This window comes from Pipistrellus kuhlii, unplaced genomic scaffold, assembly GCF_014108245.1.
Source record: "Pipistrellus kuhlii isolate mPipKuh1 unplaced genomic scaffold, mPipKuh1.p scaffold_m20_p_23, whole genome shotgun sequence".
Taxonomy (NCBI): Eukaryota; Metazoa; Chordata; class Mammalia; order Chiroptera; family Vespertilionidae; genus Pipistrellus; species Pipistrellus kuhlii.
In genome coordinates, this window is record NW_023425522.1 from 11,391,311 (window position 1) to 11,416,932 (window position 25,622).

Sequence of the window (25,622 nt, forward strand, 5' to 3'; positions counted from 1 at the left end):
CTGTGCTTAACTGAAGGAAGAACAAGAGGAGGAGGAGGAGGTGGAGGAGGAGGAGATGACAGTATTATAGTCAGGATCAAACAAGAAAACCTGCTATCATTCCTGTTACTCAGCATCTATCTGGAGATCCTGTGCAACGCAATTTAAAAATATATAGTCTATTAATATGAAAAGCTCTCCACGATCGACTATGAACTGAAAAGTGAAAATTAAGTGGCAGCAATAACACTTGATATGATCTATCTCTATAGAGATACCCTCCACATTGATAAAGTCTGCAGTGAGGTCTATGATGGAAAGAAGTAGATAAGGGAGACTTTGGTTTTCTTTGTGCTTTTTTGTATTCAAGAAATAAGGTGATTATTTGTTCACCAGTGTTCATAGAAGCATTATTCACAACTTAGAGGCTCGATGCACAAAGATTAGTGCAAGAATGGGCCTTCCTTCTCCTGGCTGCCGGCACCACTTCCACTCCAGCCAGACCCACCTTTTTGCTCAGGCCCGGAGTCGCCTTTCTGCTTTCCCACGCTGCCCAGATGCCCGAAGCAGCTGGGGTGGTGCAGAATGCCTGCATCGTCTCGAGGACACAAGCATCCTGCCCCACCCCCAGCTGCTCAGCACCTACAAATGTATGCAAATTAACTCACCATCTTTGTTGGGTTAATTTGCATAGCCACTCCTGATTGGTTGGTGGGTGCCGTGAGTGTACAGTCAATTTGCATCTTACTCTCTTATTAGTGTTGATAGCTAAAGGTGGAAACATGTCCACCAACAGGTGACTGGGTAAACAAATTATGGTAGAAACATACAATGGGATATTATTCAGCCTTAAAAAGGAAAGAAATTCTGGCACATGCTACAAGGATGAACTTCAAGGACATGATGCTAAGTGAAACAGACCAGACATAAAAAGACAAACACTGCATGATGGCACTTACATGAGGTCCCAGGGTAGTAAAATTCATAGAGCCAGATTGCAGAATGGTGGAACCAGGGGCTAGGGTGAGGGGGGAGATAGGGAATGGAGAGCTCATGTTTAACGGATACAGGGTTTCAGTTTGGGATGATGAAAAAGTTCTGGACAGGAGTAGTTTATAGTTGCACAACTATATGAATATACTTAATGCCACCACACTGTACACTTAAAAAAGTTAAAATGGTCTTATATTATGTATATTTTACCCAACTAAAAAAATGATAAATAAAAATAACGATGCATACCATTATAAAAATAATAATAATAATAATAAATAAAATGAACTGAACCAATGCTGAAGGATCCCCTTCATTTAAAAACATATACACTGGTCAATATATTACCAAAAAAAATGTCAATATATAACCAAGCTCAGAATAAAGAATGAGTCATACAGAAGTGCCCAGAAACAACAAGGGAGCTACAATGCGGAGACGAAAGCAGAAGCCAGCCTGGAGGAGGCCCACGGAAAACTCAGATGGACAGAGGCTCCGGGACTAGAGGCTGAAAACCGTATGGTTCACTCCACACACGAGGCCTCAGCCTGTGGGAGCTGGTGAGGCACTGAAGTGAGCCCCGTGCACAGCAGGGATGGTGGCAGGGCTGCTCCATCCATAAAGGCACTCAGAAACACAGCACTCCTTAGGAGGAGCAGCACGGAAACCAATCACAGATGGCAAGACAGAAAAAAAGTCACACGTGAGTGAGGAAAACCCTCAGCTTCTGCCACCTGTGGGCATGGGGTCTATATGTGCACCGCTCACTAGCATGGAGACGTGAAACTGTAAGCTGAGCATGCAAAATGTCCAAGACTGGGGAGAGACTCCGGCCCAGCAGAGACACACCGCCACGTTTCAGGGAAGGGGACTTGAAGGAGGCAGGAGTAGAGCTCTATCTGTGCCACCAGTTTTGGTACCAGCCTTTCCCATGGGGCGCTTGCAGGCGTTCCTCTCCCCGCAAGAGCCTCGGAGCCTCTCCTGAGGCCCCCGCCTCAGCCTGCTTCATTGCATAGCTTTCCTCTCTGCTGTGAGCTCCTAAGAGAGTGGCGATGCCAGTCTGCCCCTGTTTACTTCCCCCGCTGCTCGCCCTGGGTTGAGCCCGTTGTGGCTCCACAAATGACTGTTGAAATGAATGAAATTAATGTGTGTGTTCTGTCGTGTGGTGGGAATTCACATTAGGAGTCTCCTGGGGAATGGGGCTCAGAAGGAGCTGGAAACACGGCCGGTTCCCTCTTCCACTCCTCCTCTTCTCTCTCACCCTCCTGCTCCCCGTCTGTGCTGGGAGGAGACAGCAGCAATTCTCAACTCAATAAAGCACTGCCCCTCATTCGGCCTCTCTTGAGTACCGTGAAGCGTCGGTTAGCATGGTACCTGAGCACCATCTTTCACTCTTCTTCCCGCTTCCGGCATCCTCCTGGCCTGCTACTGAATGCACTTGGCAAGTATTAGCTCATTTAATCCTCATAGCTTTTGACCTAGCCTCACTCTGCAGATGAAGAAGCTGGGGCTCAGAGGGGTGATGTGACTTTCCATGGCCACAAAGCCACAGACCGGCAGGGCCAAGGTTCAAACCCCAGACCTCTTACATTCCAAAGCTGCAGCTGCCGCCTCTCCCACCAATATCCCTCGCTTCCTTCTCTCCTGCCCTCCCAGTCACATTGCCTCTCCCTCACCCACTCCTTAGCTCATACTGTGTCTGAGTCACACATTTTTGGCAGACAAGTGAGGCTGGTGGCGGGACATGGGTGACCAGATGGGTGGCGAGTACAAGTCTGGGTTTGTCTTTTTGTAGCTACCAAGCATTGTCCTGGGGAAGCACCTGGAACCCATGGCCTCTTGTGGGCCCCCTGCAGGGTCCCCAAGGTGAAGGAAAGAGCAGACGAGGGTCCATCTGCAAATGTGTGCCTGTGAAGACCAGGAAACTGGCCCTGGACTGGCCTTGATGATCAGACTCAGAACCTGCCTTCCTGTGAATGTGACAGTGGCCAAGGGGTTTCATGACCTCAGTCCTATGTGGGAGGTGAAGCCTCTGTCTGGAAATCAAGAGACTAGAGATCTGAGTGTGATGCTGCGGTCAACTTGGAGGGCCTTGGGCAAGACAGAGCTTCCCTGAGCCTTGGGTTTCTTCACTTGTCTAATGGAACTACCACCCCAGGCCTGTCCGTTTCTCAGGATGGGCCCTTTGCCACGGGTGGGCTCAAAACCAAGAAGGAGGGATGGGGTGAGGAAAGGAGCAGAGGCTGCAGGCAGCACAGACAGTGCAGAGACGGCCAGCATCAAGATGTGTTTTTTCTCTTGGGCTGGGCCAGCGCATCTCACCAAACAGCTCCTGATAGGATGGCCTTCCCAAGCAAACAGCGCTGACCCAGACGGTGACTGAGGCATTACAGGACCAGGAGAGGAAGAAAAGGGGAGATGGGGAAGAGGGGAAATACAAGGAGTGATATAGAGAATGGGGAGGAGGAAGAGAAAGAACTGGCCTCGGGATGACAAATACGAAGGTTACCACCTACATCTGGGATAGGTGGGATCCACCTTAATCTTGTACAGCTCCTCCTTAATCTTGTACAGCTTCTCTCTGAGCCTCGGTTTCTCCAAATGTCATCTCAGATGTTATGGCCTCCTCTGCTACATCCTCCACTTGCCTTTCAAAGCCTGGCTCCATAGCTTCATTGTCAGGAACCCTTCCTTGAGCTGCCCTCTCCTGCCTCCTTCCTACCTTCCTGCCTCTCACCTCTGGGCCCAACAACCTTCCACTTAAGCCCAACTCCCTTAGGTCTTGACTTGTACTGTGAGACACATCCCAAGCCAAGGGCCTCAGTTGAGTCACCTTTGGTCCCTCCTATAAGCACTTTACACACAGTAGATTTTTAACAAACATTCTGTTAGTGACTTAATGTGGTCTAATGGACAGATGGATGGATGCCTAAAAGGATATGGCTGCTTTGTCTGCTGATTAATCTTCTGGTCAAAACTCCTCTCCATAAAAAGCCTCCTGGATTAATTCTCAGCCACAACTCAGTCTTCAACAACTCAGCCAAAACCTTAAGGCTCCCAGTCCTGCCCCGCTGCCCTGTTCCCTCACAAAGGCTCCTCCAGGTGCTACCTTACTTTACCCAACAGATTCCAGCACCACGGGCCTGGCCTGGCTGTCCAAAGAGCTTGGACCCTGCCACTTGGCCTTAGTTACCCATTCTCCTGGGGACAAAGGATACTCTGTGAAACACCCTGGAACTTGTCTGCCACAGAAAACCCCACAAAAGTCTCCATAGGGTTCCTGCAGGTCACAGAATTCAGGGCTCACAGGCTCAGAGAGGGGAGGCGCCCAGAAGACCCAAAGCCTCGCACTTCGACCCACCCTGCAATGTGCATATGCAAACACCCCAGTCATGAGAGAAGCAGAATCTCACCTTGAGGCTCCTCCAGTTTGCCCATGGTCTCCATCTGCTCCACCAGGTCATTCGAATTCCACTGGCTCATCCCGATGAGGATGGCATTCTTCCCCTCAGCCACCTCCTCTATGGAAAGAGCAAAGATGGGCATGAGCAGGAAGGGCAGGGTATAGGTAGTCCTGACAGGAGCTTATACCTGAGTGAGGACTTAGGTCTTCCTTTGACTCGAAGGGTCTGTAGTTATGACAGGAACAAGGCATTCAGGAATTTTTCATTGAAAGAAAGTCATGAGAGAGGCTGAAGCCCCACAGAAGGTTCCATTTCTAGACCAAAGAGAGAGATTTCTTGAAAGGAAGTGTGCTTGGGGATGGAGGCAAGTGTTCTTGCCACCGCTAGCAGTTTTTCTTTGGGTAAGTACCGTGCCTTTGGAGCTTCAGTTTTCCCATCAGTAACATGGGACAGGAAGTGTCTCACTCATAGAAATGTTATGAGGACTAAACCAGCTAATGGATGTAAAGGTCTTGGTGCATAGAGGGTGATCATAAGCGAGAGAGATCACGGTTATTTCTTCACACGAGAAGTGAATTGCCATCAGTATTTGAGTGGACCTGGCTTTGAGTGGGGCAGGGGCCGCTCTAGAGTAACTGGAAGAGCAGAAGACTTCTGCTCTAAGTGAGCCTTGAGCTGTGTGGAACCCTTAGCCCACGTCATAACATTACGAACTTCTTAATGACTTCATTCCCCATCCCTAGTCCTCACCTCAACCCTGTCTGTATCCTTGCTCTTTCCCAGTCTGAGCTTGGTGATTACTCTGAAAAAAAAATGATGGGGCCACATTCCCTAACCACGCTAAATACAGGTCGCTGTGTCCCACACATCTGGTGTAGTCCCTCATGCCACAAAGGGGCATTTCCTCAAGAACAAACCCACAGAAGTGGCCCCCCTCTCTCCTTGAAGGGCCTTCCTGGTAAAGAGCTTCGTGTCCTCCCTTGTAAAATAGACATTAAAGAAGAGTGGTGATGACAAATACGAATCCTCAAGTTCATGATAACCAAAAATAAAGCGACAAGACCCATTTCACTGCCAAAGAACTTTATAGAGCAGGTGGGACCAATATGGTGAATCCGAAGCTTGGGGCACTGTCCAGAGTTCTGAATTCTCCTAGAACTCAGTAATCCAGGACCAATGTCTGGCTGGGGTCTGGATGATGATGACGATGATGATGATGATGATGATGATGATGATGATGATGATGGTGGTGGCGGTGGTGATGGTAGTGGTGGTGGTGGTGGTGATGATGATGGTGCTGATGATTCCTGAGTTATTGATTTATTTTATTGTTTTAATAACACATCAAATCCTTACCATGCACTGAGATTATTATAGGTGCCTTTAAAATATTAATTCACTTAATTTTCAAAAAATGCTAAAAAAAAAAAAAAAGGTACAATTATTATTATCTCCAGGTTAGGCATGGAGTAGTTCAGGAATTTTCCCAATGTCACTGTCTAAAGCCAGAATTGAAACCTAGATATACTATTTCAAGAGTCCTTAAATCTGCCCAGCTGGTGTCACTCAGTAGCTGAGCATTGATTGACCCATGCACCAAGAGGTTGCTGCTTCAACTAGGTCAGGGCACATGCCCAGGTTGTGGGCCTGATCCCCAATGGGGGGCATGCTGGAGGCAACCAATTGATGTTTCTCTCTTATTTATGTTTCTATCACTCTCTCCCTTTCTCTCTAAAATCAATAAAATCATTTTTTAAGAGTCCTATAATCTTGTCCTCCCAAAGGCCTGCCATGAGCATCCTATATTGGCTTCCCAACATTCCAGCCAAGCACCACTTATACCCAGGCAATTTATTCAGTGTGGTGTGTTCCATCTGGACACCAGTGTATACCTCTTAGCAGCACTGGGCTCTAGGCAGAGGCCTGACCAGGTCCCAGTCCAGAGAGCACTACATGTGAGCTGTGCTTTGCATATATCCCTAAGCTCTTCCTGTGTTTTTTTCCCCCTTAAGTGGGAATAACAACTCCAGTTTTACAACTCTGTCTATCAAGATGCCATGAGGACAATGACATACTAAATTTGCAAAAGCTACACAAGCCAAAATGCTGTGAACAAACATCAGGTAGTATTATTCTGGGGGAATCAGGACACCAAGGGATAAGAGCTCAGTTCAGTGTTATGTTGACTCTTTCCAATCCTCCTAGATATATGGCCTTTAACAATAGCGTAGCTTTCTGAGCGTCAGTTTTTCCATCTATAAAATGACATTCCAGTCATGGCAATGTCACAGGATTGCCGTGAGGCTTAAATGAGACAATGAAGGTAAAGTGTTTACACAATAACAGCACAGCAGTGGGTATCAGCACATGAAGATGATGGTCCATCATCACCTCCACCCCAGAGAATGTGGTGTATGCCCCAACATTCCCCACAAATGCTGTGTTTTGCCCCTGTGACCCTGCCCCAGACCCAGATGGGGTAATCAGCCTGTAGCCCACTGTGAGTGCCTCTGTCTCCTGGCTCTCTGTTGCCCTCTTGTTCATTCAAGCATTCTTTCTACAGTGAGTGGACTCCTGAGTACCTACTGTGTGCAGTGTGACATGACCTCTACCCTATTTTATGAAAAAAATAAACACAAGACTAAATAACTCTGGTGCAGGAAGATGAGCATGCTGCGGGTCCTGGTCCAATGCCCGGTATGCAACAGGTGCTCAATAGGTGCTTACATATCCTAGCTCTTGTTTTTCCTACAATGTGTAAGCCCTATTCTTGGGGTGTGTCTGAGGCTGTCAGAACTGGAGGGTCTTCCCAGGCTCTGAGGTCGGAGCACACCCACTTCTGCACTATCTTCGGCTTCTTTCCTCTCTTCCTAGTTTTGTGAATGACCCGCCTCCATCTTTCCCTTTTGGTCTTTTGTCTGTCTTTCTAGTAGAGGTGTCTTCCTCGCCAACTCCCATCGTGTTCCTCTATGCTGGGCATCTGGTCCTGTCCCACTCAGATCGGATCTTACCAGATCCTTCCATTGATCTCTGTGCCTCTCGGTCCTTGCATTTCTCTGTGTCTCCCAGGCTCCCAAGTGCTCTTGGCCCCATCTGTCCCTCTCGCTGGATGGACCTCAGTCATGCTCCACACTCTTTGCTCTTCCTCTCTCTTTATCCCGGCATCTGTCTCTCTCTTCTCTCTGGGAAGATGTCTTTGTCTTGATCGCTCTCACTCTCTGGGTTTCTCTTTCTTTCTCTGGGTCCTGCCCCTCAGGACCTCTCTGCCCATGCAGGTCTGTCCTGTTTTCTCTGGTCTCTCTCTCCTCCTGAATCACTGTCTGTCTTTCAATCCTCTCTGGTTCTCTGGTGTGTGTGTGGGTGTGTGTGTGTGTGGGTGTGTGTGTCCCTCTCTCTAACCCTCTCTGGTCTCTCTCTCTCTCTCTCTCTCTCTCTCTCTCTCTCTCTCTCTGCTTTCTCATCTTTTCCCTGACTTCCTTACTCTCCCTACTCCTCCACCACATCCCTGTCTCTCTAGCTGCTCCCCACCCTCCCTTCTCTGTCCCCTGCTCTCAACACTCAGCCTTCAGATTCTCACTATATTCCCTGAGAGGCAGTGAGAACACACACACACACACACACACACACACACACACACACACACGATTGCTCCTTTCGGAGTCATTCAGGCAAATCAGAGCTCCAGGTCTCCGCTCTACTTCCCCTCACCACGGTACGTGCCTCCGCATCAGGGCCCACAGAAGCCACAAATGGCTTCTCTGGATAAATGTCCTGGTTATTGATTTTGCTTTTCGGCTTCTGGCGAGTGTTCCCTGCACACTAATTCTCATCCCTGGTGGCCTCCAGTGTGGACACAGCTTTTGCATCTATGTCGCTCCAACTGAGAGCCCAGTCCCTGCCCAGACTAGGTGTCAGGCTAAATCCCATCCAGAGGCACCACAACCCACCCTGGACCCCACTCTGACTCCAACCCTGGCCAAAGCCTGGGTATACCCCTTTAAGCACAACCTCCGGGGCTGTAAGGAAAGCCTTTCCTCCTCGCAGGCCTGTTTCTGCTGGATCCAGGGTTCTTCAGAGCAGGCAACCTCCTTGCCCCACTCCAGGAAGAGGTCACCTCCGGCTCATGGGGAGAGGGCATGTCACCTTCTGCAGTTGGTCCGTCCAACACCAAGCATCACCATGATGCCAGCTTTTCCGAGGACCTGGAGGTGCATTGCTCTGGGCCTCCAGGAGACAAGACCGCTACCCCTCCCTATAGCTGTTTGACACCGGCCATCCCCTAGCCCACAGCCATCACCCCTACTCTCTCTTCACTGCAGTTGAAAGGACCCACATTCTGCCACCGTGAAGCTGAAGCTGCCTTTCGGAATATCGATTTTAAACTGTTAAGCAAAACTCAGACGGAACCTTCGGCCCACCCCCTTTCCTGCCCGAGAGATTCAGACACACAAACCTGCTTCAGGAAAGAGAGTTTAGGGTGTCACCTTAGCCTAACTTGCATTAAATATGGTAAACAGAGGGCCTGTTAGCTAGGTACCCCGTGTCCCATTATCTCTGAGTCATTTAGAAAGGCTGTGCCTGCCATGCGCCTTCCATCCTCCTTCCACTCCCTGCAAATGGCCCATTCTGCTTCTGAGATCTATACCCTGTCCCCTCCCCCCTCCCCCCCCCCCACACCCCTTCCAACCTTCTCCTTTGTCCAAACATGTCATATGTGCCCAGGGTTGCCTCTCTGTCTTTGGAATTTTTATGGAATTATCTTGCCCATGTAAACTCCTCATGCACATGTTCTGAGGCTACTGTGTCATGCCTGCTCTCCTGCCCCCTCCTGGGGCAGTGGACTGACAACACTAAGTGGGCACCCCCTTGCTCCCTCTTGGCACATGAGCCATTCTGCTCATTCTTCCGGTAAAAGCTTTGCGCTGGCTGTGCCCACTGTCCAGAATACTGTTCCCCCAGATACTCAGGTGGTTCATTTCTTGTTATTCAGTTCTCAGCTCAAGGCCATATGTGAAGGCTTCTTACCATAGCTGTGTCACATTTCCTTATGTTGTACTGGAGGGAGTTCCCCCATTTTTTACACAGTATTACTGAGATGTAGTGACATTTAATCAAGTATACACATTTTAAATGTACCATTTGAGGGAGACCTCTCTATTATTTACTAGTTGGGATGCTGCCTAATTCAAATGAAAAGCAGAATGCACAACTTGATAATTTTTGACATGTGGACACACCTGTGAAACCGTCACCCCAATGGAGACAGTGAATATGTGTCCATCCCCTCAGCAGTTTTCTCTGGTCCCTTTTTAGCCCTCCTTCCTGCCCCAGGCAACCACTGATCTGCTCCTGTCACTACGGAGTTGTTTGCATTTTCTAGAGTTTTATATAAATGGAATCATACAATATGTACTCTTTCTCCATCTGACTCCTTTTACTCAGCTTGCTTATATTTGAGATTCACCCACGTGATGCATGTATCCGTGGTTCATTCCCTCTTGCAGCCGAGTAGCATTTCATCGCATGAACGTTTATCTGTTCACCCCCCGATGTACATTTGAGTTGTTTTTGGTTCAGAGCTATAACGAATGAAGCTGCTATGAACACTCATGGACATGTCCCAGGTGAAAGCTGCATTCTTTCCTCTTGGGTCAATTACCTAGGATTGGAAGGGCCGGCTCATGTGGCAGTTAACTTTGATTGACTTTTTAAGAAGCTGCAGCCCACTTTCTGAAATGGTTGCACCATTGTACATTCCCATCAGCAGAGTTTGAAAGTTCTGTTTCCTCTGTATCCTGTTCAGTTTTTTAAAATAATTTTTTATTGATTTCAGAGGGGGAGAGAGAGACAGAAACATCAATGATGAGAAAGAATCATTGATCTGCTGCCTCCTGCATGCCCCCTGTTGGAGATCAAACCTACAACCTGAGGAATGTGTCCTGACTGGAAATCAAACCATGACCTTGTGATTCATAGGTTGATGCTCAGCTACTGAGCTACACCAGCTGGGCCTGATCAGTTGTTTTAATGAGCTGTCATAATAGGTGTGTAGTGGTATCTCACGGTTTTAATTGCATTTGATGGCTAATGATGCTGAGCATATTTTAATTTTTTTGTCATTCATGCATATTTTTGGTGAGGTGTCTGTTCCTTTACGCTAATTTATTTATGCTAATTATCAATATAATTTACATGCTTGTATATTGTCTTACCACCACTGCCCATCGCCACTAAAGTGCAGGCTCCAGAAGGGCTGGGACAGGACTTACTTGCCCCTGGGTCCCCAACACCTGGAATCCTACCTGGTGCTTGATGGGCAGATACTCTATAAACTTGAAAGAGTGGATGAATGTGTCTGATTTCTGGCTCCTGTTCTCTCTGACTCTGTGGGAGCCTGAGCAGGTTGCCCAATTCTCTGGCTCCATTTTCCCAGCCTGAAAACTGGGGATAGGCTGTCAAACTCAAAACCCCGAGGGCCCCCAGCTGTGAGATGGCCTAGGTTTCAGGCACATCCCCTCACTCTGCCCTCCAACCTTGGTGGACCAGGCCATGGCTCCCCAGATGTCCTTTCACTGTATGGACAGGACAGGGAGTGGCAGCTGGTCTGGTCTGGAGCCTGGACCCCATCAGACACCCTGCAGCATCTAATCAGGGGCATCAGCCACCCCCCACCCCGGCTTGCTTCCTTGACCCATACACCTGCCTGACTAAGCCCAATCCCTCCTGTGCCTTTCATATACCACCAGAGGCCCAGAGCCTAAGAGCCTCCCCTCAGCTACTAGACCATGGGCTGTGAGGGTCTCTCATCCCACCTGGCAACCCAGCCCTGGGCCGCAGGCTGGAGATTAAGGAAGAAAGGAAGGAAAAAGCCCATATTTCAGGAATTATGATAAGTCAAAGAAAAAGGCCTGACATGGCCACTCAACTCCTGGGTTCCAGCCCCTTCATCCCCACCCTGGTGTGTGAACTTGGGAGGTCCCTTCCATGGTCGGGCCCCAGTTTCCCCATCATGCACTGAGGAGGAGGAAATGGTGTCCCAGGGGCCTGTTCAGTGCTGACAACTGCCAGTACAGTCCCACTGGAGTGGGAAGGCTGAGGCAGGAGGATGCAGGGCCTGCTCAGTTGAGGATAGAGACCACCAGGGCTCAGCCTGGCTGGAGAAAGAAGGCCAGGGAGGTGCCCTTCAAGGAATGCCCAGGAAACTGGACACCCATGGCCGGGCCCGTATGCAGAAAGAGCAGGGCAGGTGAGGCCTGGACCAGCTCCTGGGAGCAGAGAAGAAGGATGGCTTTGCCCCCTACTGCCCTGAGCCAAGGAAACATGCAGAGGCCTTGTCCAGGGAGGCCACACGGAGCAGACAGGTGGCAATCAGAACTAAAGAGGATTCCCTGGCCTGTGGAGCAGCACCTGTGGCTGAGGACTAGGGATGCTCTGCAAGGGCGAGGGAGGAGGGAGCAGAGACATGAAGCTGGTGGGGAGTGCCGAGAGGTGGAGAACCAGCAAAGAGACAGAGAGTCTGGAATTCTGGGACAGTGAAAAGAAGGAAACACAGTGTGGGGAGTGAGAAGGAAGAGATGAAGGTGGAGGGGCCTCAGCCAAAACTGATTTGGCTCAGTGGATAGAGCATCGGCCTGCAGACTGAAGGGTCCCAGGTTCAACTCCAGTCAAGGGCATGTACCTTGGTTGCGGGCACATCACCAGTGGGGGGTGTGCAAGAGGTAGCTGATCGATGATTCTCTCTCATCAATGTTTCTATCTCTCTCCCTTCCTCTCTGTAAAAAATCAATAAAATATATTTTAAAGAAGAAGAAGAAGGAGAAGAAGGAGGAGGAGGAGGAAGAAGAGATGATGATGATGATGATGGAGGGGCCTCCAATGAGAGAGGGGTGAAAGATGAGGCCAATTTTGGAACCGCAGAGTAAGCCGTGAGGTCCTGGGAGGGGAAGACTGGGAGCTGAAGGAGGCAGTGGTCAGCAGGGAGGAGAGCAGACGTGTCCACAGCTGCTCGCAGGGGAAGGAGGTGAGCAGGGCCCCGAGGGATGAAGGTGGTGCCTCTGCAGCAAGCCATCTTGTCATCTGGGAATGCGAGCCCTGAGGCACTCCCAAAATACTTTAAATAAATGTGCTACACGCATCAAAATATTGAAGCCATTGTTGTCACACTGCGGCTCAGTTGCTATGGAGGGACTCGGCTCCAGTGGGAGACAGGAAATGAGCCCCAAATGGGCTGGTTTAAAGTTGGCATCAGGGAGAGGGTTCTCTGCCCAGAGCCCAGCATGAGGGAGGCTGGAGCCAGACAGCATCCCACTGCCCAGCTGTGCTTCCCCAAAATCACCTGGACCGGGTATTCTCTGTTTCCGGAGACACAGAGCTAATGGGGAAACTGTGGCCCAGAGAAGGGAAAAGACTTGCCCAAGATCACCAGCGAGGCAATGGTGTGGGTAAGCCCATGTCCCAAGTGTGCTGCTCTGGGCCCAGATGTCTTCCCAGCACAGTGGCTTCTCCTTCAAGACCCCGTTTTGCCAAGCATTTCACCATTGGCTCTGTCTCTGAAGGAAGTTAACCCCCCAGGTACGGCGACTTCCCACCGTGGGTCAAGCCAGCCAGCTGAGAAGCGGGGACCCTCCTGGGCCAGAGAAGAGGCCCTTGTTCACTTCGCCCACTTGCACACAGCACCGGTAAGCACTCCTGAGAGGGTCCTCTCTCTTGGACTCCTCTGAGCACTCCTGTGAGGGTCCTTTCTCCTGAATTCCAGACAGATGCCGCCTCCTTGGTCCTACGCCTGCGCTCCAAGCCTTTGCTCAGGCCTATCCCTCTGCCTGAAGTACCCACCCCATTCGGTACCCACTTATCCAGTTTCTACAGAGCTGCTTATTCTTCCATCCCCGCTTACAGAATGCCCCCAGCTATGTCCTGGGTGCTGGCATGCACTCAGCCCTGGGTACACACCCAGCTATGTCCTGGGTGCTGGCATGCACTCAGCCCTGGGTACACACCTGACATCCTGCCCACCACCGTCTCTCCTCTGAACGGCTGCATCAGGCTCCTAACAGGCCCTGCCTCCATCGCCGATCCCCTGCCATCCCTGGGCTAGCCCTATAAGCCACTTTCTGGATCTCAGGCAATGTCTTCTCCCTCTTCCCATGGCTCCCTATCTCCCTGCCGCGAAGACCCCCTTCAGTTCCCCATCTTTCCTGCTTCAGCCCCATCTTGCCTACCGTGTCCTGGCTAGAGGCCCCTTGTCCTACTGCTCACCTGGCCTCCTTTTCCCCTCTGTTCTGCAGAGGATGTTAACAACCCCCCAGCCCTAACCCAGTTAGCTGCCCCTGTCATAACTCTGAATTAACACCTGGCACTTTCTCCTCACTGGCATTAGTCCCCATTCTGATTGCCTTTCCCTTTGTGAAACTGTTCAATGTTTGCCTCTCCCATTGGACTTGGAAGCTTGATGGGGGCATGGCCATGCTTTGAGTTTCCCACAGCTCCTGGGACATTCGAGGGGCTCAGCAAGCATCTCAAAGAGTGAGTGAGTGAGAGAGCAAATGCTGAGCCCAGCCCTCAGGGGCCCCCAGACTGAGTGAGTGGAACTGAGTGTCTGAGTGGGGAGAGAATCTAACCCCCAACAGAGATTCCTCCTTGGGGCTTCCAGAAAGATCAGCCAGCAATGATGGGAGGACACCAGTTCACTCACCTCTTGCATCAAAGAATTCATCATCCGAGCTCTCCACGGAGTCGCTGAGGACATTTCGAAGGTGCCAGGGGGCACTGCCGCCCGGAGTGGGGCCACCTGCCAAAGGGAACATACCTGTTAACCAAGCCTGAGGCCAGCGTGAAGGAGGTAAACCGGGACGGCCCTGGAGCGAGGGCCCGTTGGCGTCCTGCATGTCTCTGCCCTCTCCCCGCGGGGGCTCAGACCTCACAGGGCCCTCCCACGGCTCACACTTTCAGGTCAGCCCACACCTTTCTGACACAGCGCAGCGGGGCGACAAGTGTGCCCATCTTCTGTGCCCTCACACGGAGCCGGGGGCAGTTAGGAGAGGGTCAGGGTGACAGTGCATCAGGAAGCATAAGGAAACAAATGCTCTCAGCGGCTTAGGACAACCATGGCTCTTTTCTCACTCACACACACTGGCTAGAAGGGGCTTGTCCATGCTGGTCACCTGGTGATGCCATTGTCTCCAAAGGAGACCCCAAAGCCTGCTGAAGCCTGAGAGGAGAGCACAAAAAGTCACCCCAGTCACAGATGCTCCTTCCTGCAGGAGGCGCAGTGCTGCACGCACTTCATTGGCCGAAGCTAGTCAGTGGCCACACCCAGCTTCAGGAGAGGGAGGCCAGGCCAGGCCAGGGCTGCAGCCTGGGGAGAGCCATCCCCCCACTAATGAAGGGGCCTGAGCTTGAGCTCTGCCCCAGCTCTGTCACATGCAAGCCTATCCCTTTCCAGACGGCAGCCTCGGTTTCCGCAACTATAGAAAACTGGCAACAATCCTAAATTGCAACCATCAGAAATAGTGCGTGTTTATAGCCTGTATCTCAGGAGGCTCCGTCATGGCAATTGCTGTTGTTCTTCATATCTACAGAGGCCAGGGCGTGGGCGGAGGGGTTCTCTGAACAGGGAGGAGCAAGGGCACACAGAGAATGTGGCCCCTTCCCTGAACTCGGCCCCAACCCCTCTCCAGCCCCAGAACCAGGGAGGGGAAAGCCAGCGGCAGAGCTGGAGGAAGGAGCCTCTCTCCCACCCCCTTCGCCTGCCCCTGCCACAGGCACTTGGGGACTGGCATGCAACCAGCTGGTGCCCAGCACAGCCTCGAACCTCTCCGCATGCTCTCTGGACACGTGAAATGCTGGGGGTTGCAGATGGAGTAAAATCTAATTGTAAAAATTAAAGCCATGAACGTGTTGGAAGGAAATTGACCTGGTAATTTTCCTGAGGAAGTACACAAAGACGGAAGTACACAGTTGATTGTCTCCGCCTTCTGGTAACCACAAAAAACTGGAAGACATGCCAGAGGGGACTGGACGTCCGTTCAAATGCCATCATGGGAGAGTTCTTTGCAAGGCTTCGAAAAATAAAGTGTCCTCCCCGCCTCCCTTAGGTATTGACATGGAAAGATGCCCACGGGGTCTGGTTAGGAGAGAAAGGTTGCAGGTGGATCCCAGAAGCGTGGGTTCCTGTGGGCCTCACTTTGGAAAGACACACTCCTATCTGCACATTGAGGATAGGAGCAGTATGTTCATTAAGAGCTCGGGCCCTGAGGTTGAAGGGGCCTGGATTTAGGCTCAGGCCTCGCCGCTTGGAAACTGTGATGACAGGTAAGGCCCTTCATCTCTCTGGGCCTCAGTGTCCTCAGCTACAAAGGGAGGATAGCTCCTACCTGCCTCAGGAACCTGTTGTAAAGATTAACTAACATGCCCTGACCGGTGTGGCTCAGTGGATAGAGCATCAGCCTGCGGACTGAAGGGTCCCAGGTGCGATTCCAGTCAAGGGCATGTACCTTGGTTGTGGGCACATCCCCAGTAGGGAGGTAAGCAGGAGGCAGCTGATCGATGTTTCTCTCTCATGGTTGTTTCTAACTCTCTATCCCTCTCCCTTCCTCTCTATAAAAAAACCAATAAAATATATTTAAAAAATAAAAAAAAGATTAACTAACATGCCTCGCAGTGCCTAGCATACAGCAAGTGTTCTCAACAATAATTACTGTACAAACATACTTGCAGATGCATTCACATGTCTGGAGGACATGCACCAAAAGTGTCAATAGAGATTATCTCTTCTGAGTAGCATTTGATTAGAAGAGGCAGGGGAAACTCCGTTTTTACACCACACATGTCGTTTCATATGATTATCGATTTTATGAATTCATCTTCTGTTATCAACTCTAAGGTGCACATTTTTCACACGTTATCATCTTTAAACTTGGGGTGCATCTTACACGAGAGTGTGTCATCATCGAGCCGGCCTTGGTCATTGTTTCTCAGGGACCTTATAACCGGTGCATCTTATAATTGGTTGTGTCTTAGATGCAACGAAAAGCAGTGAAACCCCCAGGCACACAGCGTACATCTTCCCTGAGGCTTCAGCCCCGGCCACCAAGCGCACGTGTCCTGTCTGCAGAGAGACCCGGGCTCCTGTATCAGCAAAGCCCCTGCCTCAGTTTCCTCATAGGTACACTGAACACCTTGGCAGAGACAGTCCCTTGAAATTTTTTAACTCTGACTCATGTTTGCGGAGCCCACCTGGAACCATAACCATCTGGCATCCCTCCCCCACCACAGCTACAGTTCACATGATGATGAAGTCCTTGGAGAACCCACTGCGGCTTCTGCTCACCACGCCCTGTCGCCCTGCAGCCTGCCAGCACTGTTCCCGCCCTGAGCCCAGATCTCAGAACATGAACCGCTCCTGAAGCAAGAGGCCAGCCCAGGGCCTTGGCCCTCCTGCCAGTCCCTCCTGCCCCACCCACCGCAAGCTGCCAAAACCGCACCCAGCGGGAACTCCGTGGCTTGGAGCCAGGCAAAAGCATGTTCTGAGACACAGAAAGGGCAGAAGCCACAGGGAACGCTGACCAGGAGTCACCTCTGGGTGCAAAGCCGGATCTTCCCCGCACTCCCCATGAGGACCCTCTAAGCTTTTGATTCTCACCCACCAGTGTGGACAGCTTGACAGGCTGGTCAGCAACTTCCTACCCTTGGGACCTTGATTTGCTGGAAGGGAGTTTGAGAATCCAGATGCACTGTAACTGAGTATTTCTAATGAGGTTATGGGACTGTTTCCCAAACAAACGTGGAAGAGATCTGAGCTAGTGTAATTAGACAAGAACCAGAAATAATAAGTATATGTATATTGAAGTAGAAAATAAAACTGCCTTTATTCTCAGGTGGCATAATAGTCAATGTAGAAGATAAAAAAATCTACAACATCTATTTTAAAACCCCATTAAAACCAATCATTGAGTATAGCAAGATCCCAAGACACAAGATTGATAGGCAAAAGTCAGTTTCACTCCTATATCCCAATGAGCCGTTAGAATTTGAAACTTAAAAACCAACACCATTTACAATAGCACACAAAAATCAACAAAGTGAAAAGGAGTGTGAGATATAAATCAAATGTATGTGCAGGATTCTGTGACTCAAAAAATACAATCGTTTAAATGTAACTTCTTGCTGAAACCAGTTTGGCTCAGTGGATAGAGCGTCGGCCTGCAGACTGAAAGGTCCCAGGTTCGATTCCGGTCAAGGGCATGTACCTTGGTTGCGGGCACATACCCAGTGGGGGGTGTGCAAGAGGCAGCTGATTGATGTTTCTAACTCTCATTCCCTCTTCCTTCCTCTCTGTGAAAAATCAATAAAATATAATTAATAAATAAATAAATGAATGTAACTTCTTTCTGAATTTACATTTACATGTTTTCTCAAGCAACAGATACTAAAGGTATAAAAGCTATCACACATTCTTTAACACACAAATATCCCTTGCTGTCCACATCTGCTCCGTTCCTACGAATCAAGAACCTGGAGGATCAGGACAGTCCCATTATCCTCACCTACTTGGCTCCTGAGTGCTGGGTGGAGAGCAGCAAGCGCTGAAGTGGTGACAGGTTCATCTGAAGGCTCATCTGAGTCTATTTGGTCCCTGAGTTTGAAGAGCTAGGGTTCAGGGAGAAGTTCCTGGCTATGGTGACCCTCATACCTGTACAGTACACACTCCACCCACGAACAGAGAAGAGGACATTCCTGCCAACCTCCCCCTCACAAACAGCATGTGCGAGACAGAGCCTGAGGGAGAGAGGAGAGAAAGCTCTCCCCCCACCGCATCCATCTCTTCAGGCCATTGTCCCAGGCCTCTGCAGCACTGGGGCCTGGGTGCTGCGCTGGCCACTAGCGGCGTCCCAGCGGGAGAACCAGGCAGGTGGAGGCTGCAGGGAGGCCAGTTCAGCTTGAACTGAAAGAGATGTTTGCCTGGCTAGCGGCTGACAAAGGGGGAAGGGTTTTGGAGTGTCAAAGAGATCTGCCCATCACACAGGCGCTGTGCTAGGTTTGGGAAATATTAGGGATAAAGTGGGGTCCTCACAAGGGGAGAGGAGAGTTGCTGGGGGAGGCAGACCTGGAGAAGGGACCCTCGAGGGTGATTTCAGCAGTTGAAAGTGCTATGAGGAAGAGAAAACCTCCCCCTTCTTATCTCCACCCTGTCCTCCCTCAAGCCGAAGGGAAGGCCGGTGTGAACACGTGGGTCTGTACACCCAGGTGAGAAGGGGCAGTGAGCCCCAGGCATAAGCACACTCTCCTGCTTGAGTTACAAATGCTGGACTCACGCGGTGCCTCCTTCCCAATGACCAGCCACCTGACTGCTGACTCTTCTTTGTGCTCAAAATCTGTATGTGAATTCCTTTTCGCAAAAGCACCTTTTATCTTGCTTACTGCCATCCTCCTTGTTTTCAAAAGGCACTGGTTTTTATGTTACTTATTTGTTATTGTTAATCCTCACCCAAGGATATTTTTCCCAGTGGAAGGGAGGGACAAAGAAGGAGGGAGGGAGGGAGGGAGGGAGGGAGGGAGGGAAGGAGGGAGGGAGGGAGAGAGAGAGAGAGAGAGAGAGAGAGAGAGAGAGAGAGAGAGAGAGAGAGAGAGAGAGAAATGTCGATGTGAAAGATGTGAGAGACATGAATGGGTTGCTTCCCACATGAGCCAGGCAGCAAACCTGCAACTAGGCACGTGCCCTTGACCGAGAACCCGCAACCCTTCCATGCGTGGGCTAATGCCCTAACCACTGGGCACACCAACCAGGGTGAAACGCACTGGGTTTTAAACATATCCTATAGGTTTCTTTAAATGTGCTACCGTCCCTCCCTCCTCCCAGGCAGGGACTGCCCAAAACCACCTCTGGAAAGCAGGTGCCTGCGGGCACCTCAGCCACCTGTCCTTATGCAAAGAAGAGCCTGGGCAAAGGGATGCTGCCAGGAAGCAGCCGGCCCCTGGCTTCTGGGCGGGAGATGCTCCTCCAGCTCTCCCTCCAGCTCTCCCTCCAGCTCTCCCTCCAGCTCTCCCTCCAGCTCTCCCTCCAGCTCACAGAATTTTTTTGCAAACAGCAAAGGTCACATTTCAAAAAAAGGAAAACAGCGATGGACAGAACATCTTGGGAAGAGTGTGAGGGGGAGACCTTTCTGAGAAGTGTCAGAGGAGTGGAGGCTTGCATGAGAAGGAGCCAGACGTACTAGTGCTAATGTGTGTGTGTGTGTATGTGTATGTGTGTGTGTGTGCGTGCTCCTGCACACACGTACGGGCTGGACAGGCAGGGCGTGCATGAGGGCCCTCGGGAAGGAGGATCTGCAGGGCAGTGCTGCCCGGGAGCTTGGCACTGCGAGGGGCTGGGGGCTGTGATGGGGAGGCGGACAGACAGAAGAGGAGGTGGGAGCGGAAATGCGCCAGAGGGTGGCCTGTTGTGGGTGGGAGCTCAGAACAGGCGGCTGCGAAGGTTCCCAGCCTCCCCCAGCATCTGTCTCCCACACCCTTCAGGAGGAAGGGGTGCAGATGCCCCAGAGGGTCAGGAAGTCTCCTGCGGGGCGGCGCTCGGACAAGGTCAGGTGAGCCAAAGGCCACACACAGTCTTGACCGTCAGGAAAGGTGGGTACCATGATTCCAGTCAGAGAGGGTGAAGGCCAGAAGCTCAGTCCCCTGAGCAGCCCCCCACCCTGCACCTCTCTGCAGGGCCTGCGTCCAATAAGCAGTCCCAAGAGGAACAGGGCCAAGAAGAGTTTTGGGCAAAAGAGTGAATTAATAAAAATGGCCTGATGAGGAAATCTACTCCGCTAGCTGCTCCACAGGTATGACCCGTCCTAACCAGGCCCTGTGGAGGAGCGGGCACGACTCCCCAGCATGCAGCTAAGGGGAGGAAGCCTCGGAGATGGGAAGGAAGTCCTTTGCTCAAGGTTGTAAGGCTAGGAAGTGATGGAGGCAGGATTTGAACCCAGGTCCATCAGGCTCCAGGGTCTGTGCTCAGGACCACAAGCTGGGTGCTCTGTGTCATGCTCAGGGCAGGTCCCAGGTGTTCTTCTCTCTCTCAGCAATGTAACTCTCCCACCTGCTGCTGGCCAGCTTGTCAAGGGGCTGGAGGCTCCTGGCTGTTCTCGGGCCCTCGCCCTGGGGGTCCGCTGTCTCAGTTCTGGGATCCACCTACCAGGTCTGCAAATCTGTGTCTGGGTATCCTTGCATCTGTGTGAAAATCTAGATGTGTGTCCACATTCCTTGGCAAGCACTGTAGCAGGATAGTGAGAAGCTAGGAAAATCCCTGGGCAGGTGGAATGGGAAACTGAGGCAAGAAAATCAAACAAGGCCAGGCAGTTTGGGTGGCTTGCAGCCAGCTTGTGAGTTGCAAGACCTTATCCTCCCCAACCAAGGACACTGAGAGCAAATGGTTTATATCTCTCCTCCCTACCCAGAAAATACAAAGCTTAAATCACCCTGGCCTGGAAAATAGAGAGAGAGAGAAAGAAAAAAAAAGAAAAAACAACAAAGAAAAACAATTAGTGCCATGTGTGCCAACTAAACCAAGGACATATGAGTTGGGGAACAAATAACAAAAACCCCATTAACACCAGCCAGACCTAAGATAACAGTAAAACAGACCAAACAGTAATGCAAAATTTCCCTATATAGTCATTTTAATGCATCAACATATTTAAAAATGCACCTGGAAAGCTAATGAATGCACCTGGAAAGCTACTGAAAACCTTCCCTAAGATTCTCACCTGCAGGAAAAAGGAGGAGGAAGAGAAGGAGGAGGAAGAGGAGGAGGAGGAGGAGGAGGAGGAGGAGGAGGAGGAGGAGGAGGAGGAGGAGGAGGAGGAGGAGGAGGAGGAGGGAGGAGAAACAGGAAGAAGAAGGAGGGAGAAGAAGGAGGAGGAGGAGGAAGAAAGAGAAGGAGGAGGAGGAAGGAGAAGGGAAAGAAAGAAGGAGGAGGAAGGAGGAGGAAGGGAGGGAGGGGAGAAGGAGGGAGGAGGAAGAAGAAGGAGGAGGAGGAAGGAGGAAGGAGAAGGAAGAGAAAGAAGGAGGAGCGAGAAGGAGGGAGGACAGACACGTGAGGAGGGAGAGGAAGAAGGAGAAGGAGGAGGAGGAAGGAGGAAGAGAAGGAGGAGAAAGAAGGAGGAGGAGGAAGAAGGAAGAGGAGGAGGACGGAGGCCCTCAGGACAGAAACTCAGTGAAGGCTCACTCTGGAGCATGCCCAATCCCCTTCCCAGCATGAATTGTTTTTATTTCTAAGGGTCCCCAGGAAACTTGCAACCAGGGGAGCGCTGGGCAGTGGCACCTTGACCCAGCCTCACCCCCTGATCCTGTCTCCAAGGCGCCCTTTCCTGACCTCCCAGGGAGCTAGCAGCAGCCCCTATCATGTTTCTAGGGAGACAAAGCTCCCACCGAGGCTCTCCCTGTTGTTTCTTCTACCCTAAGCCCTCCCTTTGTCTCCCTGTCCCAGCTTTAATAAGCATACTCTCCACCCCTCTGCACGCATGTTGTGAAATCTTTCCTGCACAAAGTCAAGGACGCACACACTGCAGTCCGGCCTGAGGCAGACCTGCTCCGGGTTGGCCCCTGTCCAATAACAGTGTGAGTGTCCTCAACCAGCTACACCCCCTTCCGAAGCCCATCCCGAGACACATCCATTTACTCTCTCCCTTATGCCCCTCTTTCACACACACACACACACACACACACACACACACACACAATCAGCTCCCAGCCATAGGTGAAAATTTAGCAGAAAAGTAAGAACATGGGCTTTGGAGCAACACAAACCTGGGTTCAGTGCTGCCACTTACAAGCGTATGACCTGAAGCAAATTAAGCTCTCTGAGCCTCACTTTACTCATCTGTAAAATGGGCATTGTAATCTTACTGCCCTGTTAGGAGATTCAAGACCATCCATTAGCATGCCCAGCATTGCCTGGCACTGGGGAGACGGGGGCCTCATGGGCTGCAGGGTTAAGGTTTAGGCAGGGCTCAGGCAGCCTCCTGAGTCCTCCCAAGGCTTCAGAGTTTCTTCTGCATCTTCAAAGGCTCAGCCTACACCCTCCCGCACACTGTCCTTCCATCCCACCTTCACGCCCACACTTACTGAAAACCCTAGATAAGGATAAGAGAGAAAGGGGCCTATCCCAACCCTGCCCCAGCAATCCAGAGAGAACACGATGCTTCGCCACCCATGATGCCTGGCTCTCCCCTCAGAACACCAAGCTAGACCAACCCCTCTTCTCCTGGTCTGTCTACTTACTGCCTGCAGGTCCAGCGCGGTCCTGTCACAGGCCTAGGTCTCCCCAGAATAGGTGCAGCCAGGGGCCCTGACTCAGATCGTTCGCTGCACACACCAGTCTTCCCCACTCCAACCCTGGAAACGGGAATAGGCAGACGGACGGATGGACAGAGCCTGTTGTGCGTGCTCTGCCCTACACCGAGCCCCAGCCTGAGGGCCAGCACCCCGCCGGAAGGAAGCGCCACCCGCCCTCAGGAGCCGGGTCTGAGGGGAACACTGTTTCATGGTGAGAAAAGCCAGGGAGTGAGGGATGTGGGCGTGGCCAGCTCTTCCTGGGCCAGACCTTGGGCTGGATGGTGACAGAGGAAGGAGCTGGGGACAGAGCTGAACTGGATCTGTCCCCGTCCCTGGGGTGCAGCCTTGGGCCCAGCACTATACCACCCTGCATGGAGCACAGGACACACAGTGCAGCCTGACCCCTGGGTTGAATGCCACACCCCTGCCCACTTGGGTCTACACAGCACCTCCCTGAGGCACCACCCTGCAGGCTGGGGCCAGGAGGCCTTCCTGGAGGAGGGGTGAGCTGAGCCTCAAGGGAGGGTGCGAGGGGTTGGCCAGGCTGAAGCTGGAGGAGGGAGGACAGACACAGGTCAAAGCAACCAGGCCACTTCCAGGAGAAGCTGGATCTAGAACTTTCTCCTCCAGAGTGAGGTCCGGCTCGTCAGAGCAGGGAGGGGACGTGGTATCTGCTGTGACAGCCACAGCCCTGAGGTGCCAATCCCCAGACCTCCAGGGAGCCACAGGCGCCTCTAAATGGGTCAAAGTTGGGTGCCCCACACTGGGCCTGCCTGCCCCCCACCCCCCTTGACCGTGGCCACAGAGTGCCCAGCCCTGCGAGACTGCATCTGAAACCAGGGCCTGGCCCGCTGGTGGGTCCAAGCAGACTGTGCCTCAGGGAGGTCAGGGGTGAGGGAAAGTGCTTGGCTGCGGCTCATCCAGGGGGCCCCCATCTCTTTCTGTCTCTGTCACACACAGACACACACACACATACACTCTCATACACACACACAGCCACACACATACACACACACACAGGCTCACACATACAACCACACAGTCATACACACACACACACAGAGAGAGACACACACACAGGCTCACACATACAACCACACAGCCATACACACACACACAGGCATACACGTATACACACACACACCCTCATACATACACACACCCACACACATGCACAGCCTCACACACACACACACAGAGCCTCACATCCACAGGCTCACACATACAACCACACACATATACACACAGACTCACTCACACACACACACACACACACACACACACACAGAGTCTCACAAGGCACATCTAGGTGACACTCCCCGGCTCTCTGTCCTGGCCCGGGGCCCCACATGCAGAATGCAGAGTGTGAGGTGGGTAGCCTGCCCGAGGCCCTCCTCTCTGCCCTCCTCTGGGAGCTGGGCCTTCCTGCTCTCCTGTGAGCCACCGTCCCCCCCTCCCACCCCCACCTGGGGCCGGTTCAAATCCCAGCTCTGCCACTTGTCTGTTGATGATCTTGGTAAATGTCACTGTCCACCACTCTGTGCCTCCGTTCCTCCTCTGAGAAACGGGAGTGATAACAGTACTTACACAGGGTTGCTATGAGCGTGAAGTGACTGAGTATTTGGGAAAGGTCTGGCATAATGCCTGGCGCTCAGTGCTAAGAGGGCTTTGTTAAATGACATAATCGTGCTTACCCACAGGCCTTTCTCTGGTCCTTTCCTATGTGGAGACTCCCAAGGGAGAGCCCCTCTCCTCCTGAGGCCCTGGAATGGGAGCGAGGGCAAAACAGGAGCTGCCTTCTCTGCCTGCAGCTGCCCTGAGGCCCATGAGGTGCTCCTGCTGCCTGGCTGGTCCCCTCCCCCAGCATAGCTTCCTGGGGCTGTGTCTCGCCTGTCCCCCAAACCTTGAGCTACATCCCAAACATCCTTTGTCTGTGCTCACCGGAGCACCTACCCTCAGATTGGGTCCAGGCCTGCTGCCCCATTGAGCTGTGGGTTTCCACCTGGCAGACACCTGGTAAGAACCTCTCCAGACCCCAGCCTCTCCCGGTCCAGGGATGGCCACAGAGAGAGCTGCTGTAATGCCCGCATGGCCCAGCATGGCCAGATCTCAGGAGGCCTCCCGGGGCAGTGTCCCATAGAGCAGGTCCCCAGACCCCATCTCGGGGTCAGGATGAGTGTGGGAACCAGACCCACCCAGGGCCAACCAGCCCATGCCGAGGGGTTGCGGGGCCATCCAGGGAGGGAGGAGAGGCCCAGAGATGCTGCTTCTAGAAAAAGGCATTACTGAAGGAAACCAGTGCTGGTTGGGGGTTGGTTGCTATAGAAACACGTCCTAACTATCTCCCAAACTGCTGTATGCGCCACTGATGAGCTTGTGCTAGGCTGTTTCAGGGGACGTGCCAGGAGTCCCTGGGGGGCCTGTCTGCTGGGGCTCCCGGCGCCTGGAGCCCAGAACCTGAAGGGCCGGAAGGAATCCAGCCTCTGGGGCAACCAGGCAGCTCCATGGGCCCCGTGGTGGTCTTGGGACCGAGGCTGAGTCTCCGGGCTGCAGAATTATCCTGAGATTGGCCACAGCCCAAACCTTGAGCTGGACAGAGATCAAGTCACAGGCATGATCCCCGGACAAGCTGAGACCCAGCTGCAGATCAGGCCACAACCCCAATCTCAAACCAAGCTGGGAAGTGGATCAGACCCGGCTGCAGATTCGCAGCCCACCAAGCAACGACTCCAGCCCGACCTTGGCCTTGAACTGCACGAGGCGCCATCAAGGGGCCTAGACAATCACTTTGAGGATGTTTTCAGGGCCAGCACTAAACCCACCACTGCAGGGCTCTGCGTGGCCTTCACCTCTTATCCACAACAGCCCGAGTGCGGTCAGCGCGGGAGGGCCGTGCTCCCTGTTCGCAGAAGAGAAAAGGGGAGCCAGCTG

General features: G+C 52.0%; 1 protein-coding gene across 4 annotated transcripts in view; it reads right to left on the reverse strand.

Annotated features, from left to right (window-relative positions):
* The window catches only part of PITPNM3 (PITPNM family member 3), an 89,944-nt gene that overhangs the window by 56,133 nt on the left and 8,189 nt on the right, over positions 1 to 25,622 (reverse strand). For all 4 annotated transcript variants that reach the window (XR_006742543.1, XM_045586649.1, XM_045586648.1 and 1 more), the window contains exons 2-3: positions 14,068 to 14,163; positions 4,386 to 4,493 (exon numbers count right to left, since the gene is read on the reverse strand). Coding sequence is in view for 3 of the 4 variants with exons in the window: in XM_045586649.1 (XP_045442605.1) it covers positions 4,386 to 4,493; positions 14,068 to 14,163 (204 nt within the window). In the remaining variant the exon portion in view is untranslated. The remainder of the gene's footprint in view (positions 1 to 4,385; positions 4,494 to 14,067; positions 14,164 to 25,622) is intronic.